The sequence below is a fragment of the Saccopteryx leptura genome, chromosome 10 (genome assembly GCF_036850995.1).
Source record: "Saccopteryx leptura isolate mSacLep1 chromosome 10, mSacLep1_pri_phased_curated, whole genome shotgun sequence".
Classification (NCBI taxonomy): Eukaryota; Metazoa; Chordata; class Mammalia; order Chiroptera; family Emballonuridae; genus Saccopteryx; species Saccopteryx leptura.
The window spans coordinates 49405596-49429021 of NC_089512.1; the positions used below are offsets into that span (position 1 = coordinate 49405596).

A 23426-nucleotide genomic window follows, 5' to 3' on the forward strand; every position below is an offset into this window, starting at 1 on the left:
GATAAAACAAAGTAGGATAGAAAATAAGCACCTAGTAAAGTATTATTTAAAGTTTTGTTTCAGCTATATATGTACATATATACATAAAGACACACTTAAATATGATTATTGAGGCATAATGTCACAGGTATTTTTAACTATCAGTAACAGGCAAAGAAGTATGACATTAAGTAATCATCTAAACAACCATAAGTCAACCAAGAAATGAGAGGAAACCAATCAAAGATGCATTTGCCATTGAGCTTTAATTTAAAGAAAGCACTGAATTGGTAAAATCTTCCTGGATTGCCTAGAGACTTCTGAACTGATAACCCTGCCAATCTCAGGAGGCACTTCTCCTGCAGGAAAGCTACTCCCAATTTCTTCAGGTATTACTGAAATCCAAAAAGTCTAGAAGTTTGCCTTTCTTTGGTCAAGGCAAAGCCGGCTGCATAACTCAGGACCTCAAAATTCAATTTTTGTAAAACAGCTGGAGACTGAGGTTAGTCCAAAGAAAAGAATTTTCCTTTGAAAATAAAAATTGACAAACTTATTCTAAGAAAACATAGTTATAACATGAGTAAAACTAAGGTGACCAATTGTCCTCCTTTAGGGAGGACAGTCCTTTTTTTTAAGTTCCGTTCTCCCTCAGAAAGTGTCCTAACACATCCTCCTTTTTGATATTGGAAGACTAATCTGTAAATGTCCATATTCAATCGATGCAGAGTCGATCCATTGTGTGTGATGTGACGTATTTTATCTAAATGAGTACTTTTTTTCTTACATTATTAAAAATTAATAGGCATGTAAGCATAATTACAAAATAAAACATTACAAATGTTTTTATTATGCATTTATCATATTATAGTGTATTATTATTGCAATAAATAAAATGTCTCTTTTATTTATGGTATTTTCTTCAATATATTTTTGTCCTCCTTTTCATTGTAAAAACGTTGGTCACTTTAGTAAAACCTAAGAAAGGTTATTTATATCCACCATTTCTTAATTCTCAAAACCATCTGGGGGGGAGAGAGGGAGAGGGGAGGGGCACAAAGAATACCAGATAGAAGGGGATGGAAGACAATTTGACTTTGGGTGACAGGTATACAACATAATCAAATGTCAAAATAACCTGGAGATGTTTTCTCTGAACATATGTACCCTGGTTTATCAATGTCACCACATTAAAATTAATAATTAACAAAAATTTTTTTCTTTAAAAAAAAAACCATCTTGGAAGAAGAGGGTGTATATAAGAAAGGAACTAAGACTCAGAGGGCTTGGCTCATGAAGTTGCAGTTGGGACCCAAAATCTGGCCCTCCTATCACAACATGCTGTGAGCAAGGAATGGGTTTTAATCTCCTAACTGCACTTCCCTTCCACTCATCTGTAAAATGGGAACAATACTACTCACTTTGCAGGGTGTTGGAAGGATTATGGATAGCATGTATGAGTAACCAGCTCTGTGCTGGGTACACAGTCAGAACTTAGAACATGGTAGCTGCAGCTGTTGCTGGCTAAATGGACAGTGTGCCCTCTTCAGGGGCAGGTACCACTCTCTCTCAGCCAGCCAAGGCTCTGGACATGAGCAAGAAGTATCCGGCTTGAGCAGAGATGGGCCATCACCCTCCTTATCTCAGCAATTCAAATAGGGTCTCCCCAGGCGGACTAATACCTGTCCTTCCCTTTATCTTCCTCTGAGCCAGGAACCCAAATAAGACCCATGAATGGATTTCAATGTTCTGTGGATCCTCTGACATTAATACTAGAACTGTGTGTAGATTTGTACTTTTCTGGGATGAGGATCCATTGCTTCCACCAAATTCTCAAAGAGGTTATGCACCACCACCCTTGCCCCAAATTAAGAGCTAGTGCTCTAAATTACCCACTGCAAATCACACATTCCTTCATATTCTATCTCTAGTCAGAACACTGAGACTCATATTAGACATAAACTGTAGGTGCTCTGACATTTTGGGAAAGCCTTCATAAGCTACATGACCTTAATCAGATAGCAAAATACTCATATTAAAAAGCAAAATACTCATATTAAAGAGAACACTATAATAAGCCATACTAAGAGCAACCTATACTTACTAAAGGCCTACTACTGTGTGTCAGGCACTGACGCAGGTGCTTCACATATGTGAGCTCCAATCCTCACAACTCATGCATGCATGCATCCATTCTTCCACTGTATTTTACATGCCAGGCAAGATACTACAGGATGCAGATGGAATGGTGAAAAATCAGATAGGATACCGGCCCTCAAGGAACTTACACATACACGAGAGCAAAAGACAGTAATCAAAGATACCCAAGAAAACTAAATATTACAAAGAAAAGCTACACAGTGTTATGAGAGCCCATTATAGGTGGAATAACCATTACATAGGTCAGATAGGGTTTCCTTGAGGAATCATGATTAAGTTTAAATCTTAAGAAAGAGTTAACACTTCAATGCACAAATGGGAGGGATGGAAGTGGGGATGGAACAGGCAGACAAGAAAGGAGAGAGAAGGGCTTTCCAGGCAAAAGGCACGCACAGAAGCCCTGTGGCAGGAGGGTTCCCAGCAGCACCTCTGAAGTGTGGCAAGGTGCAAAGCAAGAGGGAATATGGACTCACTAGAGTCCTGGATCTGCACAGGGGTCAGGCCATGGAAAGTCTTGTGTGCCACAATAAGGAATTTGGTTTTCATTCTTAGAGCTCAGGTAAGAAGATGTAAGTATGTTTTGAGAGTGACATGATCTGATTTGCTTTTCAAAGGATTGCCTTGGATAATATGGGGATTAAAGAGAGGTCAGAGCAGACACGAAGAAATGGTTAGGAAGCTACTGTAGTAAAGCAAATGAAAGATCACAGAAGCTTAGATTGGTGTGGTGGCAGAAGAAATACAAAGGCAGCAGACTGAGAGAAGTTTAGGACAGGAAATCCACAGGATATGGGGGTGGTCAAGGACAGGATATGGGGGTGTCTGGCAGGCTGCCCAGATTTCTGGCTCTCATCACTAGATGGAAGGTGGAATCACTGCAAGACAGGGATGCCCAGAAGAGGGCCAGATATGAGATGAAGATCATCAGTTCAGCCTGAAGATACTGAATTTGAGGGGCTGGAGAAAGGCAGTGGGATAACATGGTCTGCGTCCAGAGTAAGTGGTCATAGGCATCATGAACACAATGAGATTACCTTGGAAAGAAAACTGACTGAAAAGGAAGACACTTGGAGAGATGCCAACCTTTCTCCACCACCTTACATGTGAGGACACCACTGCTCACAGAGGAATACTGACTTTCCCAGGGGTTTCAAAGTGCTGGTAAGTCCCTGAGTCTTTTTAATGTCCCACCTATGTATGGAATCATACAGTTCTTAATTTTTTTCTGATTTACTTATTTCACTCAGTATAATGTTATTAAGGTCCATCCATGTTGTTGTAAAGGATCCGATGTCATCATTTCTTATGGCTGAGTAGTATTCCACAGTATATATGTGCCACATCTTCTTTATCCAATTATCTATTGAAGGGCTTTTTGGTTGTATACATGTCTTGGCCACTGTGAATAATGCTGCAATGAACATGGGGCTGCATGTGTCTTTACGTACCAGTGTTTTTGAGTTTTGGCGGTATATACCCAGTAGAGGGATTGCTGGGTCATATGGTAGTTCTATTTTTAATTTTTTGAGGAACCACCATACTTTCTTCCATAATGGTTGTACTACTTTATATTCCCACCAACAATGACCGAGGGTTCCTTTTGCTCCACAGCCTCTCCAACACTTGTTATTACCTGTCTTATTGATAATAGCTAACCTAACAGGTGTGAGGTGGTATTTCATTGTAGTTTGATTTGCATTTCTCTAATAGCTAATGAAGATAAACATCTTTTCATATATCTGTTGGCCATTTGTATCTCTTCCTGGGAGAAGTGTCTGTTCATGTCCTCTTCCCATTTTTTTATTGGATTGTTTGCTTGTTTGTTGTTGAGTTTTATGAGTTCGTTGTATATTTTGGATATTAGGCCCTTATCTGTGCTGTTATTTGAAAATATCATCTTCCATTTAGTTGGCTGTCTGTTTTGTTGTCAGTTTCTCTTGCTGTGCAAAAGCTTCTTAGTCTGATGTGGTCCCATTCATTTATCTTTGCCTTCACTTCCCTTGCCTTTGGAGTCAAATTCAAAAAAAGACTCAGGGACATGGACAAGAGTGTGGTGGTTATTAGGGGGAGGGAGGGAAAGGGAAGAAAATGGGGGGAGGGGAGAGGCACAAAGACCACCAGATAAAAGGTGACGGAAGACAATTTGACTTTGGGTAATGGGTATACAACATAATCAATTGTCAAAATAACCTGAAGATGTTTTCTCTGAATCTATGTAACTTAACTAATCAATGTCACCCATTAAAATTAATAAAAAAGGGGAAAAAAAGTGCTGGTAAGAGCAGGAGGCAGAGAAAAGAGTAAAACACAAAGCCAGACCATAACCACAGGAGTTCACAGTGAAAAGAATGCCTATTTTTTTTGAAGAACAGGCCTTCAAGAACACTTCATGATGGCCCTGGCCAGGTGGCTCAGTGGTAGAGCGTCGGCCTGGCGTGCAGAAGTCCCGGGTTCGATTCCCGGCCAGGGCACACAGGAGAAGCGCCCATCTGCTTCTCCACCCCTCCCCCTCTCCTTCCTCTCTGTCTCTCTCTTCCCCTCCCGCAGCGAGGCTCCATTGGAGCAAAGATGGCCCGGGCGCTGGGGATGGCTCCTTGGCCTCTGCCCCAGGCGCTAGAGTGGCTCTGGATGCAACAGAGCAACGCCCCGGAGGGGCAGAGCATTCCCCCTGGTGGGCGTGCCGGGTGGATCCCGGTCGGGCACATGCAGGAGTCTGTCTGACTGTTTCTCCCCGTTTCCAGCTTCAGAAAAATACAAAAAAAAAAAAAAAAGAACACTTCATGAATCAGGAATACTGAAGAGAAAGTGCAATTACATGAAAGAGTGAATTAGATTAATGCAATAAAAGGAACAACTTCAAGTGAAGTGATATTTAGATTTCACAGAAACCTTTCCCTGAAGCATTTTGTGACTAGACTAGTTCAAAATGGTCTCTCCCTCCTCTCAACATTCACACATCAAGTGCCCATTAAGTGTCCAATACTCCACTGAATGTTGAGGACACAGTGTAGGGTAGGACATGACCGTGGTGCTAAAAGTTCACAGGCTGGTCAGGGAGAGGGGGCAGGCAGATAGATAAGCAAACCAACAATGACATTAGAGCTCAGTCAGTGCTAGGAGAGAGGCTGCTACCTGAACACAGAAGAGGGCTATCAAATAGTGATGAACCAGAAAAAGGGTGAGGTCCTAGCCAGGTGAAAGAAGGAAGACAGAGAGAGAGAGGCATGTCTGAAGGCAGAGGTAAGAGAAGTATGGGGCATGTGGAAGGCATAGCTGTAGCCAGATCATAGCGAGCATCTTGAGGGAATTTTGGGAGATGAAGCGAGAGTGATGGGCAGGAACTGGTTTGAAGAGGCCCTGAAGGCCAAGCTAACTATATCCTGAAATCAAAAGGAACTATAGAATGGTTGGAAGTACAAGAGTGACATGATCAAATTTACATATTAGAAAATGCATTTGGGCAGCACATAGGGGATGGATGGGACATTCAGGACCACAGACGGGGAAGTCAGTCAAGAGGCCATGAAATTCCTATGAGGCCACCATCTGCACAGTTTTGGTGAACCTTTCTAGAACAAGATGGGGCACAGGTAAGGAATCAAAGAACCATCTGTATCATTTCATTGGCACTTCTCTTCTGCCGCCTGAATTTCTAATTAACTTACCACAAGTCAATGTCTCATCTCCCTAGAAGACCTTAGGTTCTGTGAGAACATATATGCTGAGCAATTCTAGGCTTTCCTACATGCAACCCTAACCCAGAGAAGGGCTCTATGCCTGCACTTGACAGGTCACCGGTCTCAGGGCCAGAGCACTGGTAAACTACCCAGAGCACTTCAAAGGACACTCCAGAGATTTATTCAGTCTTTGGAAAGATACTGCCCTTGAAGAAGAAAGGAAGTGGATGCATATAAAGCACCTGCTATATGTGGGGCATTCTATTCACATTATCATGTCTAATCTTCACAAAGCCTGTAGGAGGTAGTCTTACCACTTTTTAACAGATCGACTAAAGTAAAGAAAGATCATGCCAATTCCCCAAAGTCATCAAGCTACTAAATGGCAATGTTGGGTGTCAAATCCAGATCTATTTGATTCCAAAGGTCAAGCTCTGCCCTAGTAGAGAGAGAATGGAATAGGAAAAAGCATATGAGCTTGGAATCAGACCATTTGGCCATGTGCCTTTGATCCTCACTTTCATTAAATAGAAAATGCAGATACTAATAACACCTATTTCACAAAGTTATTACAAAATTAAGTGTGTTAAAGCCCCTTTTAAACTGTAAAGTGCTATGCAAATTATTATTTTGGTAGAGGTGCACTTTAAGGGAGGACCTCTTTTTTACTATACACAGCCTGAACTACAGTTGCATTTAAACATAGGCTATCTAATCCTGTCTGCTATCACAACAGGACCTCACTCTAGACTGGACTTTGAATTATTAATGGTTGGTTTCATTGCTACTAATTTAGCTACAGTTCTGTGAAATTGCCTGGGGGAAAAGAAAAGAATTTTAATAAAACTTTAATCATAAGCCATCAATTTAAAAAGGGCTTCCTCTGAAAAAGAGTATACTTTAAAAAAAAGGTATCTTAAGTTCAGGCTAAGGAATAATCAGGCTGTCAGAAGTCTCTCTTCTCTCAGTTCTGTTAGGTCTATGTGGCTATTGAAATTACCCAGTTGATTTCAAATTAATAAAACTAATCAGTTTTTAGTTTTTAATTTAAAATCTCTTGTATGGCTAAGACAACTTACTATATATCTCATCACTTCTAAAGGACACTTACAGTATTCATTCATTCATTCAAAAAATTATTGAGTGCCTAAGATACCAGACACATACACTATGTAGACACGGTCCCTGCCATCTAGGAGCTTACAGACTAATACGGCACAAAAAGTACTGTACAAGGGAGCTGCGCAGAAAAGGAGAGTCAGGGAGTAAGTGCCATGAGGTCAGAAAGGGAGAGGGTATTACACATTTCCCCACCATGAGAAGGCTTCACAGTGGAGATAGGATTTCAATAAAAAGAGAGCTTTTCTTAGGATTTTCACAGATAGGATATGTTTCAGGAAGATGATATAACACAAGGAGAAAAAGTTCTAGGTGTATTTGCTTAGGGGAGCCGTGGTTTAAGAGGAAAAAGGTGGAAGATGAGGCAGAAAGGTAGCTTGGAGCCAGAAGGAAGACACTGTTAACCCTGATCAATGAGTGACATAGCAAAGGGAGCAGTTTAGGGAAGGCTCCTCTTTATTAGTGGTGTGCACGAGGGAAGCAGGAAGATTCTACCTGTCCAGGAGTGTGATAATCAGGGCCTGAACTACAGTGGTAGCTCTGGGAATAAATTAAAACATACATACAAAATACAATGGGAAGGAAAACTGAAATAACTTCATCACTAATGGGAAACAAGGAATGCAAAATTACTCTGAGGTGCAACAGAGCTACAAAAATCTAAAGCAGGAGCTGATCTGGGAACTGCACATGTGGGAGAGGGTGAAGGTAATGAAATGTCATGAAATATTCTTTACAAGGTTAAAGAAATATAAATGAGTTTGAATTTTGCAGTGGTCTCTCATAACATGAACAGATTTTTTTTACTGAATAAATAAAATGATACTCAAAGTTTCTCTGACCTTTGTCCTTTGATCTTGGAAGAAACTACCATAGTGTTTAAGCAAGGAAACCAACACCGTGTTCTCATCATACTTGATTAAAAAATAAGGTAGCGCTGGGACTCCTTCAGCTTGACAAAGCTCATCATATGCGCACTCAAGAGCGCGAATCTGAAAATAGAAAACATAAGTTATTATTCAGACTATTACATATATGGTTCTGAGCTAAAAATTAAAATAAAAGGTAATTTCAAGCCAGAAGACTGGAAATGACTGATCACATCACTGTCACTCTTTTGCAGCAAATGAACATAAAAGTGCCCCAAACAATATCATTTCACTTTTATATAACATCTTTCATGTGCATGGTAGTGTGTCTTAAGAGCACAAAGGGACATTTTATGGTACAGCATGTTGGTTCTTTAAGATGTTTAAGATGTGAACCACAAAGGCTGAAAGAGGTATCCAACATTATTTCTCTTCTGAGATAGCCAAGCATGAATCTACCACTGATGAATTTTTACTCTGAACCTTTCCATAATCTTTAACAGCTTTATTGAGACATATTCACTTACCAAACAGCTGACCCATTTACAGCACACAATTCAAAGCTGTTTTTAGCACATTCACAGGATTATACAAGCATAACCACAATGACTAAAAAACACTTTTGTCCCCCCAAAAGAAACCTCACACCTATCAGCAGTCAATCCCCAGGCATGATCTTTCCCCCAACTTATATTTCTCCTTGGGAGATTAATTCCACACAAATCACATTCTTTTATTTTTCTTAGTAAACAAACATTATTTTTTAATCAGTCAGGGCTGCTCTCTAGCTTCAGAATTCAGGGTTTTAGCAACTGACATGCTTCATGAACTCAAATCATCTTGCCCCTCAATTTTTGCCTCAACAACAGACAGAATTCTTTGGTGGAGGGTCTGTGTTCTACCAGCCTGTATGTTTTCATTGTTCTTCTTAGGACCATCTCTAATGAACTTATGATCCTTCTTAAACTGCAAAGACTAGCTCTCCATGTACCCATTCCTGATTCAGAACTTCTGCAACTTGGCACAAGGGAAGGAAAATACCTTCTATTTGGTTTCAAAGACTCTCATCCCAAAGTATATTGCCTGATGATCCCCCCATTGAAAATGAAGACCACATTTTAGCAAATTCTTACAGTCCTTTTTAAATGTTCCTATAATTCCTCCCTACCAGCTTAAGAATTTTATCAACTGCCACTGAAAACCTAGAAAATTATTGCTCACTACTCCTTCAAAATGATTTTACAAACACTTTGTCAATAAGTCTTCCTAGTACCATCTTTGGAAGATTCCACAGTGACTATCTCTTCATTCAATCAACTGCCAATTTGTCTTTAGAATGTACAAGATAAACTAAGCTTGCACAGTAAACCCAACTGTACCTGCATTTTTGCCTTATTTATTGATACCTGTTTTGGTGAAAACCTTTGATCTAAGCCCACTGGCCCCTGAATGAGAGGTGTACTCTCTGGAAGGCAGAGAGCAGGGAAGCAAAACCAATAGTAGAAGTGGTACTTCTTCAGATCCTAGAAGAAAGAATATAACACAGGATATCAGAACAGCACCAATGACTAAATCGAAATGCATCATTAATATAACTTCTCATAGCTATGTAATACAGAAAAACATGCACACAAGATATGACCAGCTTGTTAGAAATTCTTCTGTCCAACATACTCATAATACTGAATTTCTGTCGTTAACTCAAAACACTCCCACACAAACCACACACTGCTATATCACAATAAACATAGTATGTTTTTTTGGCCATGTACTAACAGGAAGTGTTCAGTAAGTAATTGACATCATTGTCATTATTTTTTAATACACAAAACCAGGCTGGAAAGTAAATATTATCATCCCATTTTATAGACAGAAAACTAAAGCTTACATAAGGGGTAAGAATTGGAACAAAACAGAGATAGTACATGGCAGAAAGAAGATCTAAACTCTGCTTCCAGAACTTAAACTTTCATTCATGATACCAAACACATTCAATGTTCCATCTGTGCCGGCACAACCTGCAAACAATTACCATTCTCTTAATAATCAAATAATTTAATCATGTCATTAAAGCTTTACTGTTCATACTGATATATGTTGAAATATAATATTGTTTTCAGAAATGCCTTACAGTGAAATTCAAGTTAACGACTATGAAGCACTCACTATGTACAAGGCAAAACATTAGAGACTAACAATAAGAAGATGAATAAAACCCAGTCCCAGCCCTTGGGCAGCTCACTTTCTGCATGAAACAGAGATCAAGTGAGTACTATATGTGTCACAGTAAAGGTTCTATGAACTCAGGAGCTGCATTATAAGAGATTATATCTTTAGAGGTGAGTCTGACTGTTCCCCCACCGGTGTAAGCGATGAAGGAGAAAGAACTCTGAAGCTGTCCTAGATACTGTTCTCACTCAGGTTGAATGCTCTTGCCTCTCAATTCTTATAGCATTTGTGTTCCAAATCACTCATGTTTAGGCGCCCATAGTTATGGTTATATAAAAGCTCACCTGCACCGGGAAAAGCGGCCTGGGGTAAGGGTGATGTGTGCTGTGCCGTGGCGTCGCGTGGATGGCGTGTGTGGGCCGAATGTGTGAGTGGACGCGTAAATGTGATCGTGCGTGGGGAGTGCAAGGTGAGTGCGTGCCCCCCCTGCGCCCCTCCCCCGTCTACACATTGATCTTATTTAATCGGGTTGTGACCCCAGCCGCATGGGGCGGACCCGAGATGAAAAGCTCCCCTCCTGCGAAGCCTCCTCCTCGGGGCGCTGTGCAGCGAGGCCCATTGGTGGCGGAAACAAACAAACAAACAAACAAAAAACTCACCTGCCAATCTGTTACCACTGACCACAATGATGTTTATTTGGTTAACTGATATTTCTTTTTGAATCTTGCTAAAATAAAAAATGAATGGTTGTGCCATAGTTTTTTTATTGAGATATAGTTCACACACCATAAAATTCACAATGCTCAATTATATAATTGAGTGTTTTATTTAGAACACTGACAAGGTTATACCACCACCACCACTAATCCTAGAACAGTTTCATCACTGACATCCACGCCCCCCCAAAGAAAACATTGGCACAGAGATTTTCAATTGGTGTGGCACTAGAATTTTTAAAACATGTAATACCTGTTATGACGCAGCAATTTTACTTCTGAGAATTTATCCAAAAAAACTCGAAACACTAATTCAAAAGAATATATGCACCCCTATATTCACTGCAGTGTTATTTAAAGTAGCCAAGAATTGGAAGCAGCCTACATGCCCATCAGAAGATGAGTGGATAAAAAAGTTGTGGTACATTTTACAATGGACTACTATGTAGCCATAAAAAAGAAAGAAATCTTACCTTTTGTAACAACATGGATGGACCTGGAGAGCATTATGCTAAGTGAAAAAAGCCAGTCAGAGAAAGACAAGTACCATATGATTTCACTCATATGCGGACATAACAAACAAAATGAACTAAGGAGCAAAATGAAGAGAGACTCACACACAGAGAGCAGGCTGACAGCTACTGTAGAAGGGGGTGGCGGCTGGTGAGGGCAGTGAAGGGATTGAGCAAAAAAGGATCATAAAAAAAAAAAGACGGAGAAAAAAGAAAAACTCATGAACACAGACAATAGTGTGGGATTATTGCTGGGGTAGGTGCAGGAAAATACAGGGAAGCTCTGGTCACAACATAGTTTTGTTCCTACAACAGTGACATAACCTGAATTTTGATGTAAGTTGAAACACACCCTAGCCTAAGTCACTAACTTATCCTAACACAGTTATAAAATCATAATCTAGAACATAAAAACACAAGCCACAGAAAAAGGAAAGGGACATGAATGAATATACTGTACTGCAGTGGTCCCCAACGTTTTTTGGGCCACGGACTGGTTTAATGTCAGAAAATATTTTCACGGACCAGCCTTCAGGGTGGGACGGATAAATGTATCACGTGACCGAGACAAGCATCAAGAGTGAGTTTTAGACGGATGTAACAGAGGGAATCTCGTCATTTTTTAAAAATACAACATCGTTCAGACTTAAATATAAATAAAACGGAAATAATGTAAGTTATTTATTCTTTCTCTGCGGACCAGTACCAAATGGCCCACGGACCAGTACCAGTCCGCAGCCCAGGGGTTGGGGACCACTGCTGTACTGTAGTAACAGAAAAAATGACAAAGCAACACAAATGGAACACTTGCACTTTTAACAGTCCAAAATGGCATAGGTAAGTGTACTGGGAATGCCAACTTCCTCACTCATATGCTGCATTTCTGCGCATTCTTCCGCCACACACAACTAAACTAGTTTGCCCACTTAGTCTTTAAGTACAACACTAACAGCGTAAACCAAAACACATCTCAATTTTTTTATGTTTGTATGGGAGCAAGCATCATAAACTTGAAGTGTCGTATGCCAAGACTCTCATAACCCAAGGACGCCCTGTATAGGGGGGATAAATAGTGATAAACTATGACTTGACTTGGGAGAGGGTGAACACAAAATACAATGTACAGAGATATGTTGTAGAATTTGGCACCTGAAATCTGTATAACTATGCTAACCAGTATCACCCCAATAAATTCAATTAAAAACCAAACATGTGCCCTGGCCGGTTGGCTAGGTGGTAGAGCGTCGGCCTGGCGTGCAAAAGTCCCGGGTTCGATTCCCGGCCAGGGCACACAGGAGAAGCGCCCATGTGCTTCTCCACCCCTCCCCCTTTCCTTCCTCTCTGTCTCTCTCTTCCCCTCCTGCAGCCAAGGCTCCATTGGAGCAAAGTTGCCCGGGCGCTGAGGATGGCTCTATGGCCTCTGCCTCAGGCGCTAGAATGGCTCTGGATGCAACAGAGCAACGCCCCAGATGGGCAGAGCATCACCCCCTGGTGGGCATGCTGGGTGGATCCCGGTCGGGCGCATGCGGGAGTCTGTCTGACTGCCTCCCCATTTCCAACTTCAGAAAAATACAAAATAAATAAATAAATAAATAAAATAAAATAAAAGAAGCTCTAAGATTTAAAAAAAAAACCAAACATGCAATACCTGACTATTTAGTATGGGGCACTGACCTCTTATCCCTTAGATTTTCAAATAAAAAATGCCAACACAACAAAGCCATCCAATGTAAATGAATCAAAATCATACCTATTTTTTCGTTAGATTGGCAAAAAGTATATTTTTTGGTGTGTGGCAGAATTTTAGTAATTTGTTTATTGTGCCATGAAATGAAAAGGTTGAAAATCACTGCATTAGCAGAAAATCACTATTCTCCCCATCCCCTGGAAACCACTAATCTATTTTATCTCTGTGGATTTGCCTTTTCTGGACTTTTCATATATATTAAATCATACTAGATGACATTTTAAAATATAAACATATATAAACATGTGTTCAGATGAGAAAGTTTAGTTATCAAGTTTCCACACTCCTAAAAAAAAAAAAAAAAAAAAAAGTTTCCACACTGCTTAATTCTGCCACTAATTGATCAACTAGGAATAAATTCTCCTTCAACAGCAGCAAAACAAACTACAAAACTGAAATTAATGAAGTGTCTGTTCCTTTAAGTTCTAAAACAGAAGGAAAAGAAGCAAAAACATCTCCAGAGATTACTCTCTCTTTTTTGTACTTAAATGATTTGTCACACTCATCTTTAGCAAAAGGTTAAACAATTCAAGAGGAACGACTTCATAGTTTCTAAGAAGCTTTATCAGGTCATCTTCAGAAATCCAAACACATAAATTTTTTAGGATTCTTTTCAGGATACAAAAGGCCTCAACTCAAATTAAACATAAAGCCCCTTTTACCTGAAGATTTTAAAATATAGAAACTTAATTTTTTGAAAGGCAGGCTGAGACTGCTCAGTGGAAGGGCAATAGGCCAACACACATACTGACTGGAAAATGCCTTAAAACTTTAAGTAACAGTTAATGTTATTTTTTCTTTTTAAGCACAAATTGGCAATTAGATTCCACTAACTAGAATTCTTTTTTTTTTTTTTTTTTTTTTGCTATTCAGTAAAAAGAGGGGAGGCAGAAACAGACTCCCATATGTGCCCCAACCAGGATCCACCGGGCAAGCCCACAAGGGGGGGGGGATGCTCTGCCCACCTGGGGCGTTGCGCTGTTGCTCAGCAACCAAGCTCTTTTAGCACCTGAAGTGGAAGCCATGGAGCCATCCTCAGTGCCCAGGGCCAACTCACTCCAATCAAGTCATGGCTGCAGAAAGGGAAGAGAGAAAGAGAGAAGCAAAAGGGGGAGGGGTGGAGAAGTAGATGGTCGCTTCTCCTGTTCCCTGACTGGGAACTGAACCCAGGACATCCACATGCTGGGCCAACGCTCTACCACTGAGACAACTGGCCAGGGCAACTAGAATTCTTTTTATTTTCTTTCTAGAATTCTTAATATAGAAAATGTATTGATGTTAAAGTAACAAAACTAGCCTGACCAGGCAGTGGCGCAGTGGATAGAGCATCAAACTGAGATGCTGAGGACCCAGGTTGGAAACTTCGAGGTTGCCAGCTGGAGCACAGGCTCAGACATGACTCCATGATCTCTGGCTTGAGCCCAAAGGTCACTAGCTTAAAGCCCAAAAGTCGCTGGCTTGAAGCCCAAGGTCGCTGGCTTGAGTCCAAGGTCACTGCTGGAGGCCCCCCCACCCCCGTCGGCAGGGCACATATGAGAAAGCAATCAATAAACAACTAAGATGCTGCAACGAAGAATTGATGATCCTCATCTCTCTGCCTTCCAGCCTGTCCTGTCACCCCCTTTCTTTTTGTGTGCGCACTAAAAAAAAAAATAACAAAACTAGAAATCTTCAACTGACACTACTTATATATATATATATATATATATATATATATGTATTTTAGTAGCAAGCTTATAAAGTTAATTTTACAGGCAAATTATTAATGGCAAATTGTACCTAGTAATCCCACAAAGAATTAAAAATTTCCTGCCCCCCCCCCACTACTACACAAAAAGCAGTATAACTTATTAGAAAATTTGCTCCTTTTAGATAGCCACCCTTTGGTATGGCCTCTAGTTTGATTCTTATCATTCTCTCAGAGAAAATGGAGGATTAATTTGTAGGGATGAAAAAAAAACCAAGACCTCTAACATAACAAAATAAATAAATAAAAATGAAAGAAAATTGTGGGAAAGAGGATTAATATCCAAAGCTGATGAAGCTGTGGTGAAATAACACACTTTATATCAACCTCAATATGTTTATATGCTCCCTGCAAAGAATTTATTCCAAAGAAATAAAATGAACTGGGGGGAAATATCAGTATGGCCAGCATATTCACTGCAGAATTATTATTTAACAGTAAGTACTGGAAAAAACCAGCTATACAAGAGTCTATACAATATACACTTGACAGAATATTTAGTCATGCTTCATTATAGAAGAAAAATTAGTTCAACGTGTAAATATATACAGATGTACACACATATCAAACAGCATTTTATTGAGCTTTGCTTTATTGTGCTTCACAGATGCTGTGTTTTCTTTTTACAAATTGAAGGCAAGACCCTCTACTAGCAAAAAGATTAGAACTTGCTTTATTGCAATACTCACTTTATTGTAGTGGTCTCAAACCAAACCTGCAATATTTCCAAAGTATGCCTGTGCATATATATGTATATATACACATAAGTGTGTGTGTGTGTGTGGGGGGGGGGTATCTCTACAATCAACCCTTACCACTTTTGCCATCACCAAGACCAGGTTCTTTCCCTTACTTCCCTAGGCAGCAGATGTTACCCTAATGTGATTTCTTTTCCTTTTCAAAGCAGTCCTCAATGTTCACTTAAATTAGATCTCACTTATATAATAACATTTTTCTTTCTTAAAAAAACACAATTGCATGAACAAGCATTTTAGTGTCCAAAGCTGCTCGCGGATGGCCAGGGTCCCTGAGATATTAACTTTCCCTTATGTCAATGAAACCAGCAACGGAGCTCTGCAGGACTATATTTAACAAAGACGCTAAGCAATAACAAACCATTACTCCCTGAATCTGACTCTCATGTCCTCAATGACAAGAGTTTTATGACTGCTATATACACCATGCAGTTATTATCAATAGTATGACAATACCAATATGATCAGTAAGAATGAATTAATTTTACATTGGTAATAAGGGCCAGCACTACGGGGACATTAACCAAATGAACGTTTCTTTAACAGCCATGACTTGAATGACATAAGGTAAAAGCTTCAGAGAGAGAAGAGTAGACTGTTCTATTGGCACACTAGGCTCAGGCAGGGCATTTGAGCAATCAAGGTTTGACCCAGAGTCCATTTACTTACGGCAAATGTCAAAAGAAGAAATTTGTTGAGGAGGACAGGGTTTTCAAGAGCACCTCCTGATTTTATAGCTTCCCATATCTGCCAGAAGAAAAAGAAGTGTCAAGGCAGGTTATCAGGCACCTCTAAGCTGCTCACTCTCAACTGAAGCACAGAGCTGTACAGCACCAAAATCTTCTTTCCTACAGGCCAGCATCACTCATCCCAGGCAGCGGAGTGGGTCATTCTCTCTCTCTGCCACTTCCCACTCCTCTCCACCAGACACACTCTCATAACAGGCTGAAGAAAAGGACAGAACCAGAGGCATCCTCTCAGTGGGTCTCAACATCAAAGGAGGCAACCAGGCCAATTCACGCCTTCGTTATTTCTTTCAACAAATGTTTACTTCTTTCCTAATATAGACCAGGCACATCAGGGTTACAAAAATAAAAAAAACAGTCCCTACCCTCAAGAAGCTTATAGTGTAGTGAGAGATAGAGGCATAAATGTCCAATTATACCACCAGGCAGGATGTGCTATAACAGAAGGATATAGAATTCTTGGTAGGAACACCAAACGGAGCTGGGAGGGAAAAAAGCCAAGGAGGGCTTCTGAGAGGCAGTGATTTAAACTACATAAAGGGGATTTCTTAGTCTTATTTGGGATCATCTCACCCTGAGATGCAAAGGAAAGAGAACAAAGTTCAAACTTAGAATACTCAGCAAGAACTGTGACTACAAGCAGAAGCTGGTACTGATGTGCAGCTGCTGGTCACAAGATGTCTTAGAAGCTAAGATTAGTTGCTAAACATTGTGTCACTAAGCAAGACAAATACAATAAGGACCATTCCCCATATACAGGTGAAAGAGGGAAATAAGCAAAGAGAAGTTCCTGCTATTGAAATAATAACCGTGGAGGAGCTGGATCACTGGAGAGCAGGCCCCAGCTTCTGATAAGCTGAGGCAGGGAGACTGGGAAAAGGCTGAATCCCCGGAAAGGAGTAAGAATTCCTGTGGGGAGGAGCCTGCTTTTTCCATGATGGATTCAGACCTGACAGCCTTTTAAATATGCAGCCAAAGGAGGAGCCCAGGAGCAGTCAAGATGTAGGCCAAGGAGAACCACCACCATCACCTGACTCACAAGGGGCATCATTGTGAGGAACGTAAGGGACACCCACTTCAAAACCAACGTGGGAAACTTCCTTCTCCAACTATGGCTCCCACATGAATAAGACTCCTTTGTTTTTTAAGACCAGTGTGAAGACCACTCAATTAAAAGGGTTAGTGGGGATTGGAATGAACTGTCCCCCCATTTCAATTGCTCACACTAACTGAGATGGGAAGTAAAGGAAAGACATTCCAGACAAGAGAACAACGTGCTCTGAAGAAAGGAAGACAAAACAGTAGGTGCAGGAAGGTATGAGAAGTGATTTACTGTGGCTAGGTAAGAGAAGGCAAGGTCAAGAGTGACAGCACAGAAAGGCCACAGTGGCCAGGCCATGATGGGCCTTGTAAATCAGACTGAGTAGTTTAGATTTAGCCCTGAGGATACTGGAGAGACTACACAATCATCTCTGATGGCACTATAGTGCTTAGGACTGGAAAGCCTCTTCCAGGGGCACAAAGAACAGAGAACCTGCATGTATAGAGACATAGAAACAGAATTCTCAGACAGAGGTCAAGCTGTTGCAAGATGTTAGAATTGGAGAACATCAGCAAAACTTTTCATACACTGCCCGTATTCCAGCAGAAACCCAGGTAAGTCTCAGTGCCTTTTCCCTGACCTTCCCACCAATGCAGAAGCCAACTATCTTTGAGTACCAACTGTACACTAGCCCAGGCATGGCCAACAGTTTTTGCCCCTGGGCCAGATTAGAAAGAAGACTTTTTTCACGGGCTGGACAAAATATTAAAATTAAAAAATGTTAAATACAAAAATGATTCATTTAAGTAAACAAAATTTTATTATGTAATTTGTTTATGAATAAATGTGAGTGAAAAAAATTTTAATATACAATATTTTAATAAAAATATACTTTAATAAAAATATAATTACATACTGTATAAATATCCAAACTGTATTGCAATCAATCGAAACAATATTTAATTAATAGAATGAGCTTGAAGGGGTTATATCGCAAATAAAACAATTATTTCGTTTTACAAACAGCCAGACACGTTTTCAGTTATCAACTGCAGCTATTGTCTATGCTACAATGCCACTTGATTCAGCACACTTGACCACAAAAATAATGAATTGTTTGACCCTGGGTGTGCACTGGCAAACTCCACCTAAAAGAATTTGGGTTTCACATCGCCGTTAAACATCAAACAGTTCGTATTGAGTACAGACGAGTACAAAAGTTGTACTCTTTATAATGGAATTTTTTAAAAAAATAAAGAAGTATCGTGAATCCATTCAAACAATTATTGGAAGTTAACCCTAGATTAGTCACATGTGGAATTCCACATATCACTATCTTCTTAAATATCTCAATTTCCAATAATCAAAGATGGTTCTGCTTCTGAGTAGCTGAGATTTTTTTTTTTTTTTTTTTTTTCATTTTTCTGAAGCTGGAAACGGGGAGAGACAGTCAGACAGACTCCCGCATGCGCCCGACCGGGATCCACCCGGCACGCCCCCACCAGGGGGCGACGCTCTGCCCACCAGGGGGCGATGCTCTGCCCATCCTGGGCGTCGCCATGTTGCGACCAGAGCCACTCTAGCGCCTGAGGCAGAGGCCACAGAGCCATCCCCAGCACCCGGGCCATCTTTGCTCCAATGGAGCCTTGGCTGCGGGAGGGGAAGAGAGAGACAGAGAGGAAAGCGCGGCGGAGGGGTGGAGAAGCAAATGGGCGCTTCTCCTGTGTGCCCTGGCCGGGAATCGAACCCGGGTCCTCCGCACGCTAGGCCGACGCTCTACCGCTGAGCCAACCGGCCAGGGCCAGTAGCTGAGATTTTAAAGTAGTGGAGAATATTAAAAATTTAATCGCGGGCTGCATAAACTCATTACATGGGCCAAATCCAGCCTGTGGGCCATATGTTGGCCATGCCTGCACTAGTCTCTAGGACAGGTCCCTGCACCTGATCAGAAACACCATGCCTGTGGCACCATGGAAAATACAACAAATAGGCCCTGGTCAGTTTGCTCTGTGGTAGAGCATCAGCCTAGTATGTAGAAGTCCCAGGTTCGATTTCCAATCAGGGCACACAGGAGAAGCGACCATCTGCTTCTCCATTCCTCCTCCCTACTCCTCACTCTCTCTCTTCCCCTCCCACAGCCATGGTGTGAGCAAGTTGGCCCCAGGAGCTGAGGACAACTCCATGGCTCAGCCTCTGGTGCTAAAAATAGCTCAGCTGCTAAGCAGCAGAGCTGCAGCCCCAGATGGGCAGAGCACTGACCAGTAGGGGGCTTTCTGGGTGGATCCCAGTTGGGGCACATGCAGGAGTCTATTTCTGCCTCCCCACTTCTCACTTAATAATAATAAAATAAAGAAGAAGAAAATACAACAAATACATCATGTTTTCCCAGCTAACCTCATTTGCTGCTTGTTCCAAAAGTAGCTTCTTATCTGCAGCCTTGAAAGCCTCAAGTGTGTTGGTGTTATATAGTGTCCCAACTGCCGGGCAGCTATGGGCTGGGGTGGGAGCACTCCTGGATACAAGAAAAACATGGTTAAGCAGGCACAGCTAGGACTCAGAGCCAGGAAGTGAGAAACAAACAAGCACAACAGTGAGAGAGGACAGTGCTCTGAAGGGGCAAATAGAAGGTTGATTGAGCATTTCTTTGGAAAAAGACGAGTATCATTACCTTAAAAATAAAAACAGGTACTGTATCTCCCCATAGCCACTCTATTCCCCTTACCCTAATCTCTTGGCATGATATTCTTTCCCTGACCCCCAAAATGTAAATTCTTTCTCTATTTTTTATTCCTTCCCATCTTTAACCTGAAAAGGAAATATTATTTATCAAGCTTCTACTGTGCCAAGAACTGTACAAGGTTTGAATTCTCATGATAGATTGTTCTCCCATTTAAAGGTTTAAGTAACTTGCCTAAAGACATGTAAGAATAGTCAGAGATGGAATCTAAGGTCAGAACTGTTTAACGCCAAGGTGCTGTGCTGCCCACTCCTCACTCAGGCCCTCCCAGGTTTCAGGGCCTGGTTCCAAACTCTCCACTTACAGGAAGCCATCTCCCATTGTTTGTGGCAACGGTTTATACATAAAACAGAGCATAAGTATTTGTAAGGCCAGTAGCCGCAGCCACCATCCCAGCTTCCTGGCCCATGTAGGTTCACATTTAATTCAGACAGATCATAAGGAATCAAATGAGCTGAGAACTGGTGGACCATTTTCCTTTATTCTAGACTCATACCAGCCAATAAGTAAAAAACAAACACACCGGGCGCCAACACCCACTCACATGTTCCTCCGGTTCCACAACCAGGATAATCTTTCCGGTTTTCCTAGAATCAAAGGCCCCGCCAGCCTTATTCACCTCTATTCTCCATCTCCTTCTCCTACAAAAACTGGCTTCTCCTTCAGCATTCCGCCATTTTGGCTGCCTCTTCCACGTGGCCTCCTTGCCCTGCTATAACATGGGCTCCTCCTCCCTACCACAGCGCTGTCTCCTCTCCCAAAATGGCCTCCTAGCTCCTCCTTTTAAAACTTTTTGGGCGAAAGTCCCTCCTCCAGCACACATTAGCATAACCAAGCCCCTACCCAAGCAAGAAGGTAATCAGCCGCCGTACGTGGGCAGCGGCCATCTTTAACAATAAGAGGGAGAAAAAAAAAGAATATACAGATTTTACAACTCATTCGCCCAACAGTATTTTAGAGTGTTTTCAAGACAGTCACATTGACTGTTCAACAACTGAGCCCAGCCCAAACAGGCTCTTCACAGAGCTGCTGCTGAGCAAACCCCTGGTGGTTGTCTGAGTCACAAGGCAAAATGTGTTACACCTGGGCTACCTGCCAATCCATTGTGCCACATGTGTATGGTACAATGCCCCAGAACACTTCATATTCTTCAGAGTGATCAGAGTCAGGAGAGGGAAAGATGATTCTGAACATAAACTCAGATGTGGAGATATCTAGTCTCTTCTCTAAAATGATTAACTTGTATTTCAGTGGTTACAGATGCTAAATGAAAACATTCATCTCATCAGCAGCCTAATATTGTTGTCACTTAACCACTACTGCAGAAGGAATGCATTTTTATTTTCTGCACCGATGATAGCTGTGTTTAAAAGACCAGTGTCTTCTATGCAGACTTCATTTGAAGCCCGCATAAAATTGGGTTCAGGGGGGCTACAGGAATAAGTCCAAGCCTAGAACAGTGTGAAGGGGTACAATGAGTGGCAAAGATTCTGCCAAATGCTGTCTGTAAGAAGGACAGAGAATAAGATCTAATTTAGATACAAGCACAACAGGAGGAAGGTGCCTTCATCCTTAAATGTCCAAAAGCAAGGCTTTGGTACGGCTTTCACACACCCAGGTAAAGAATTGATCTCATAAATGCCTGAGCCCAAGCCCATTATCTCTGAAAAGTTGGCCTTCACTTCACTTCAGTCTCTCAGGGATTACTCAGAAAGCTACCAAGATAGGGAGACTATTTTGCACCTGTTATTTACACATGGCCAAAGGCAGGCATGTGGCCAGAGCCTCCAGAACAGACAGGAAATGGAGGTGGCCAGGATGGAATAAATCCCCCAGGAGGGCAGAGGTCGCTTTTCACACCTGCAGGAATCTTACTCCACAGCTCTGCATGGCCACAGGGAACTCTGGGAACCTGGGAAGTCATACTTAGTCTGGGAGCATGCTGAATTATCTCCTGCTTTCCATAATAACCTGAGTTCATGATTATAGCATCCTCTAACAGAGTTTACTGGTGTCTTTCCATCAACCACACTCTGTCCCATTTTGACAGCCAGGCACTTAGACGGCTTTTAATTGAGTGCAACAATTATTTGAGCAACTAGCACATGTTAAATCTGTGTTAGGTACTAGCAAGACAGCAGAGAATAAGAGACAGCCTGTCCCTCACACAGGTAATTTTGACTATGAGTCTTACTTCCTTAGCTACTTTTTGAGTTATTTGATGGCAAGCGTTATGCCTTATTTTTCTCTGAGTCCAACTTGAGGCTTAGAAAAGGAAAATATTTCTTATGACTAAAAAAGAGAAATATTCCTCAAGGGTAAGAGGCCTAGGGAAAAAAAAAACAACTTTTTTAAAAAACCAGTTTAATGTTTATACAGAAATTGTGTACCAAATATATTCTCTTCTTAAACAGAAACAGAATACACCCAAGATGCTGGTAGCCAGGCAGCACACTCCCCAGGCTTCCTTGCCAGGTAGTGGAGGCGTTGCGCTCTCCCCAGCAGAATCTGAGTAGGATGATGCATGTCCCTGCCCAGCTAGAACCTTTAAGAGACTGCGTATGCTTCTTCTATCTGTTTTCACCTTGGCTCTCTTTCCCTTTCTATCTATTGTTACCCAAAAGTGACAATTCAGTAAGCAGCATGCAAAGGCAAGCCCCTGGGATAATGAAGCCATAAGAGGGAAGAAGACTGAACCACTGCCCTGGACTATGAGGAGGGCAAGAAATGAACTTCCTCTGTATCTGAATCATTCCATTTTGGCGTCTGGTTCAGCAGTACCCTACCCTAAGGCAGCACCCTCCAATGCAAGACAGTTGGTGCCTGATAAAATACTACTTGATTGATCATTCACCTAATACAAAGGAGAGAACAGAATCCTGTGTTGCTACCTTCTGGGAGAGATCCATGAGGCTTCCAGGGACTCAAGAGTAAAAGGGATTTCTGGTGCTATGCAAAGTTGAGACATTCATGGCATCTATAAGTGATAACTTGGACTGTCAGCTCTTCAACTGTATCTTATTCCTCTCGGCATGCTCAGTGCCTAGCATGTTATATTATCAAGAAACAGAGGGAATAATAAGTATTTCTGAAATAACTGTTACCTCTCCATATTTATTACAGCACAGAGCACACTATAATGCAAATATTTGTCTTCTGCCTCTATCCAGGGCCCCTGCAGAGCTCCATGTTTCATAAGTCTAGGTATTCCTAATACCTACACATACTGCATATAAGCATTCAGTGTTTGATGAATAAATTTGTAAAGATTTTCCTACAAACCCATGCAGAGTTACAGTAATAAAAATAAAGTACAATGATAATGAAAATAATTTGGATGTAAAGAACTCATTTCTTCTGAGGAGCTCCAAGGACAGTTAAACTTCCTGTCTTAGCCTGTTCGGGCTGCTATAACAAAATACCACAGACTGGGTAGCTTATAAACAACAGAAGT

The 23426-nt window shown here is 41.3% G+C and overlaps 1 protein-coding gene and 1 non-coding gene across 4 annotated transcripts in view; one reads left to right on the plus strand and one right to left on the minus strand.

Annotated features, from left to right (window-relative positions):
• Positions 1-23426, minus strand: part of ATG7 (autophagy related 7) — a 309278-nt gene that overhangs the window by 256644 nt on the left and 29208 nt on the right. For all 3 annotated transcript variants that reach the window (XM_066351845.1, XM_066351846.1, XM_066351844.1), the window contains exons 4-7: positions 19630-19747; positions 16117-16194; positions 9208-9324; positions 7775-7924 (exon numbers count right to left, since the gene is read on the minus strand). In XM_066351845.1, the coding sequence (XP_066207942.1) occupies positions 7775-7924; positions 9208-9324; positions 16117-16194; positions 19630-19747 (463 nt within the window). The remainder of the gene's footprint in view (positions 1-7774; positions 7925-9207; positions 9325-16116; positions 16195-19629; positions 19748-23426) is intronic.
• Positions 10313-10628, plus strand: LOC136382720 (small Cajal body-specific RNA 2). Its single transcript, XR_010747338.1, has one exon. It is a non-coding gene; the product is annotated as a small Cajal body-specific RNA 2 (non-coding RNA).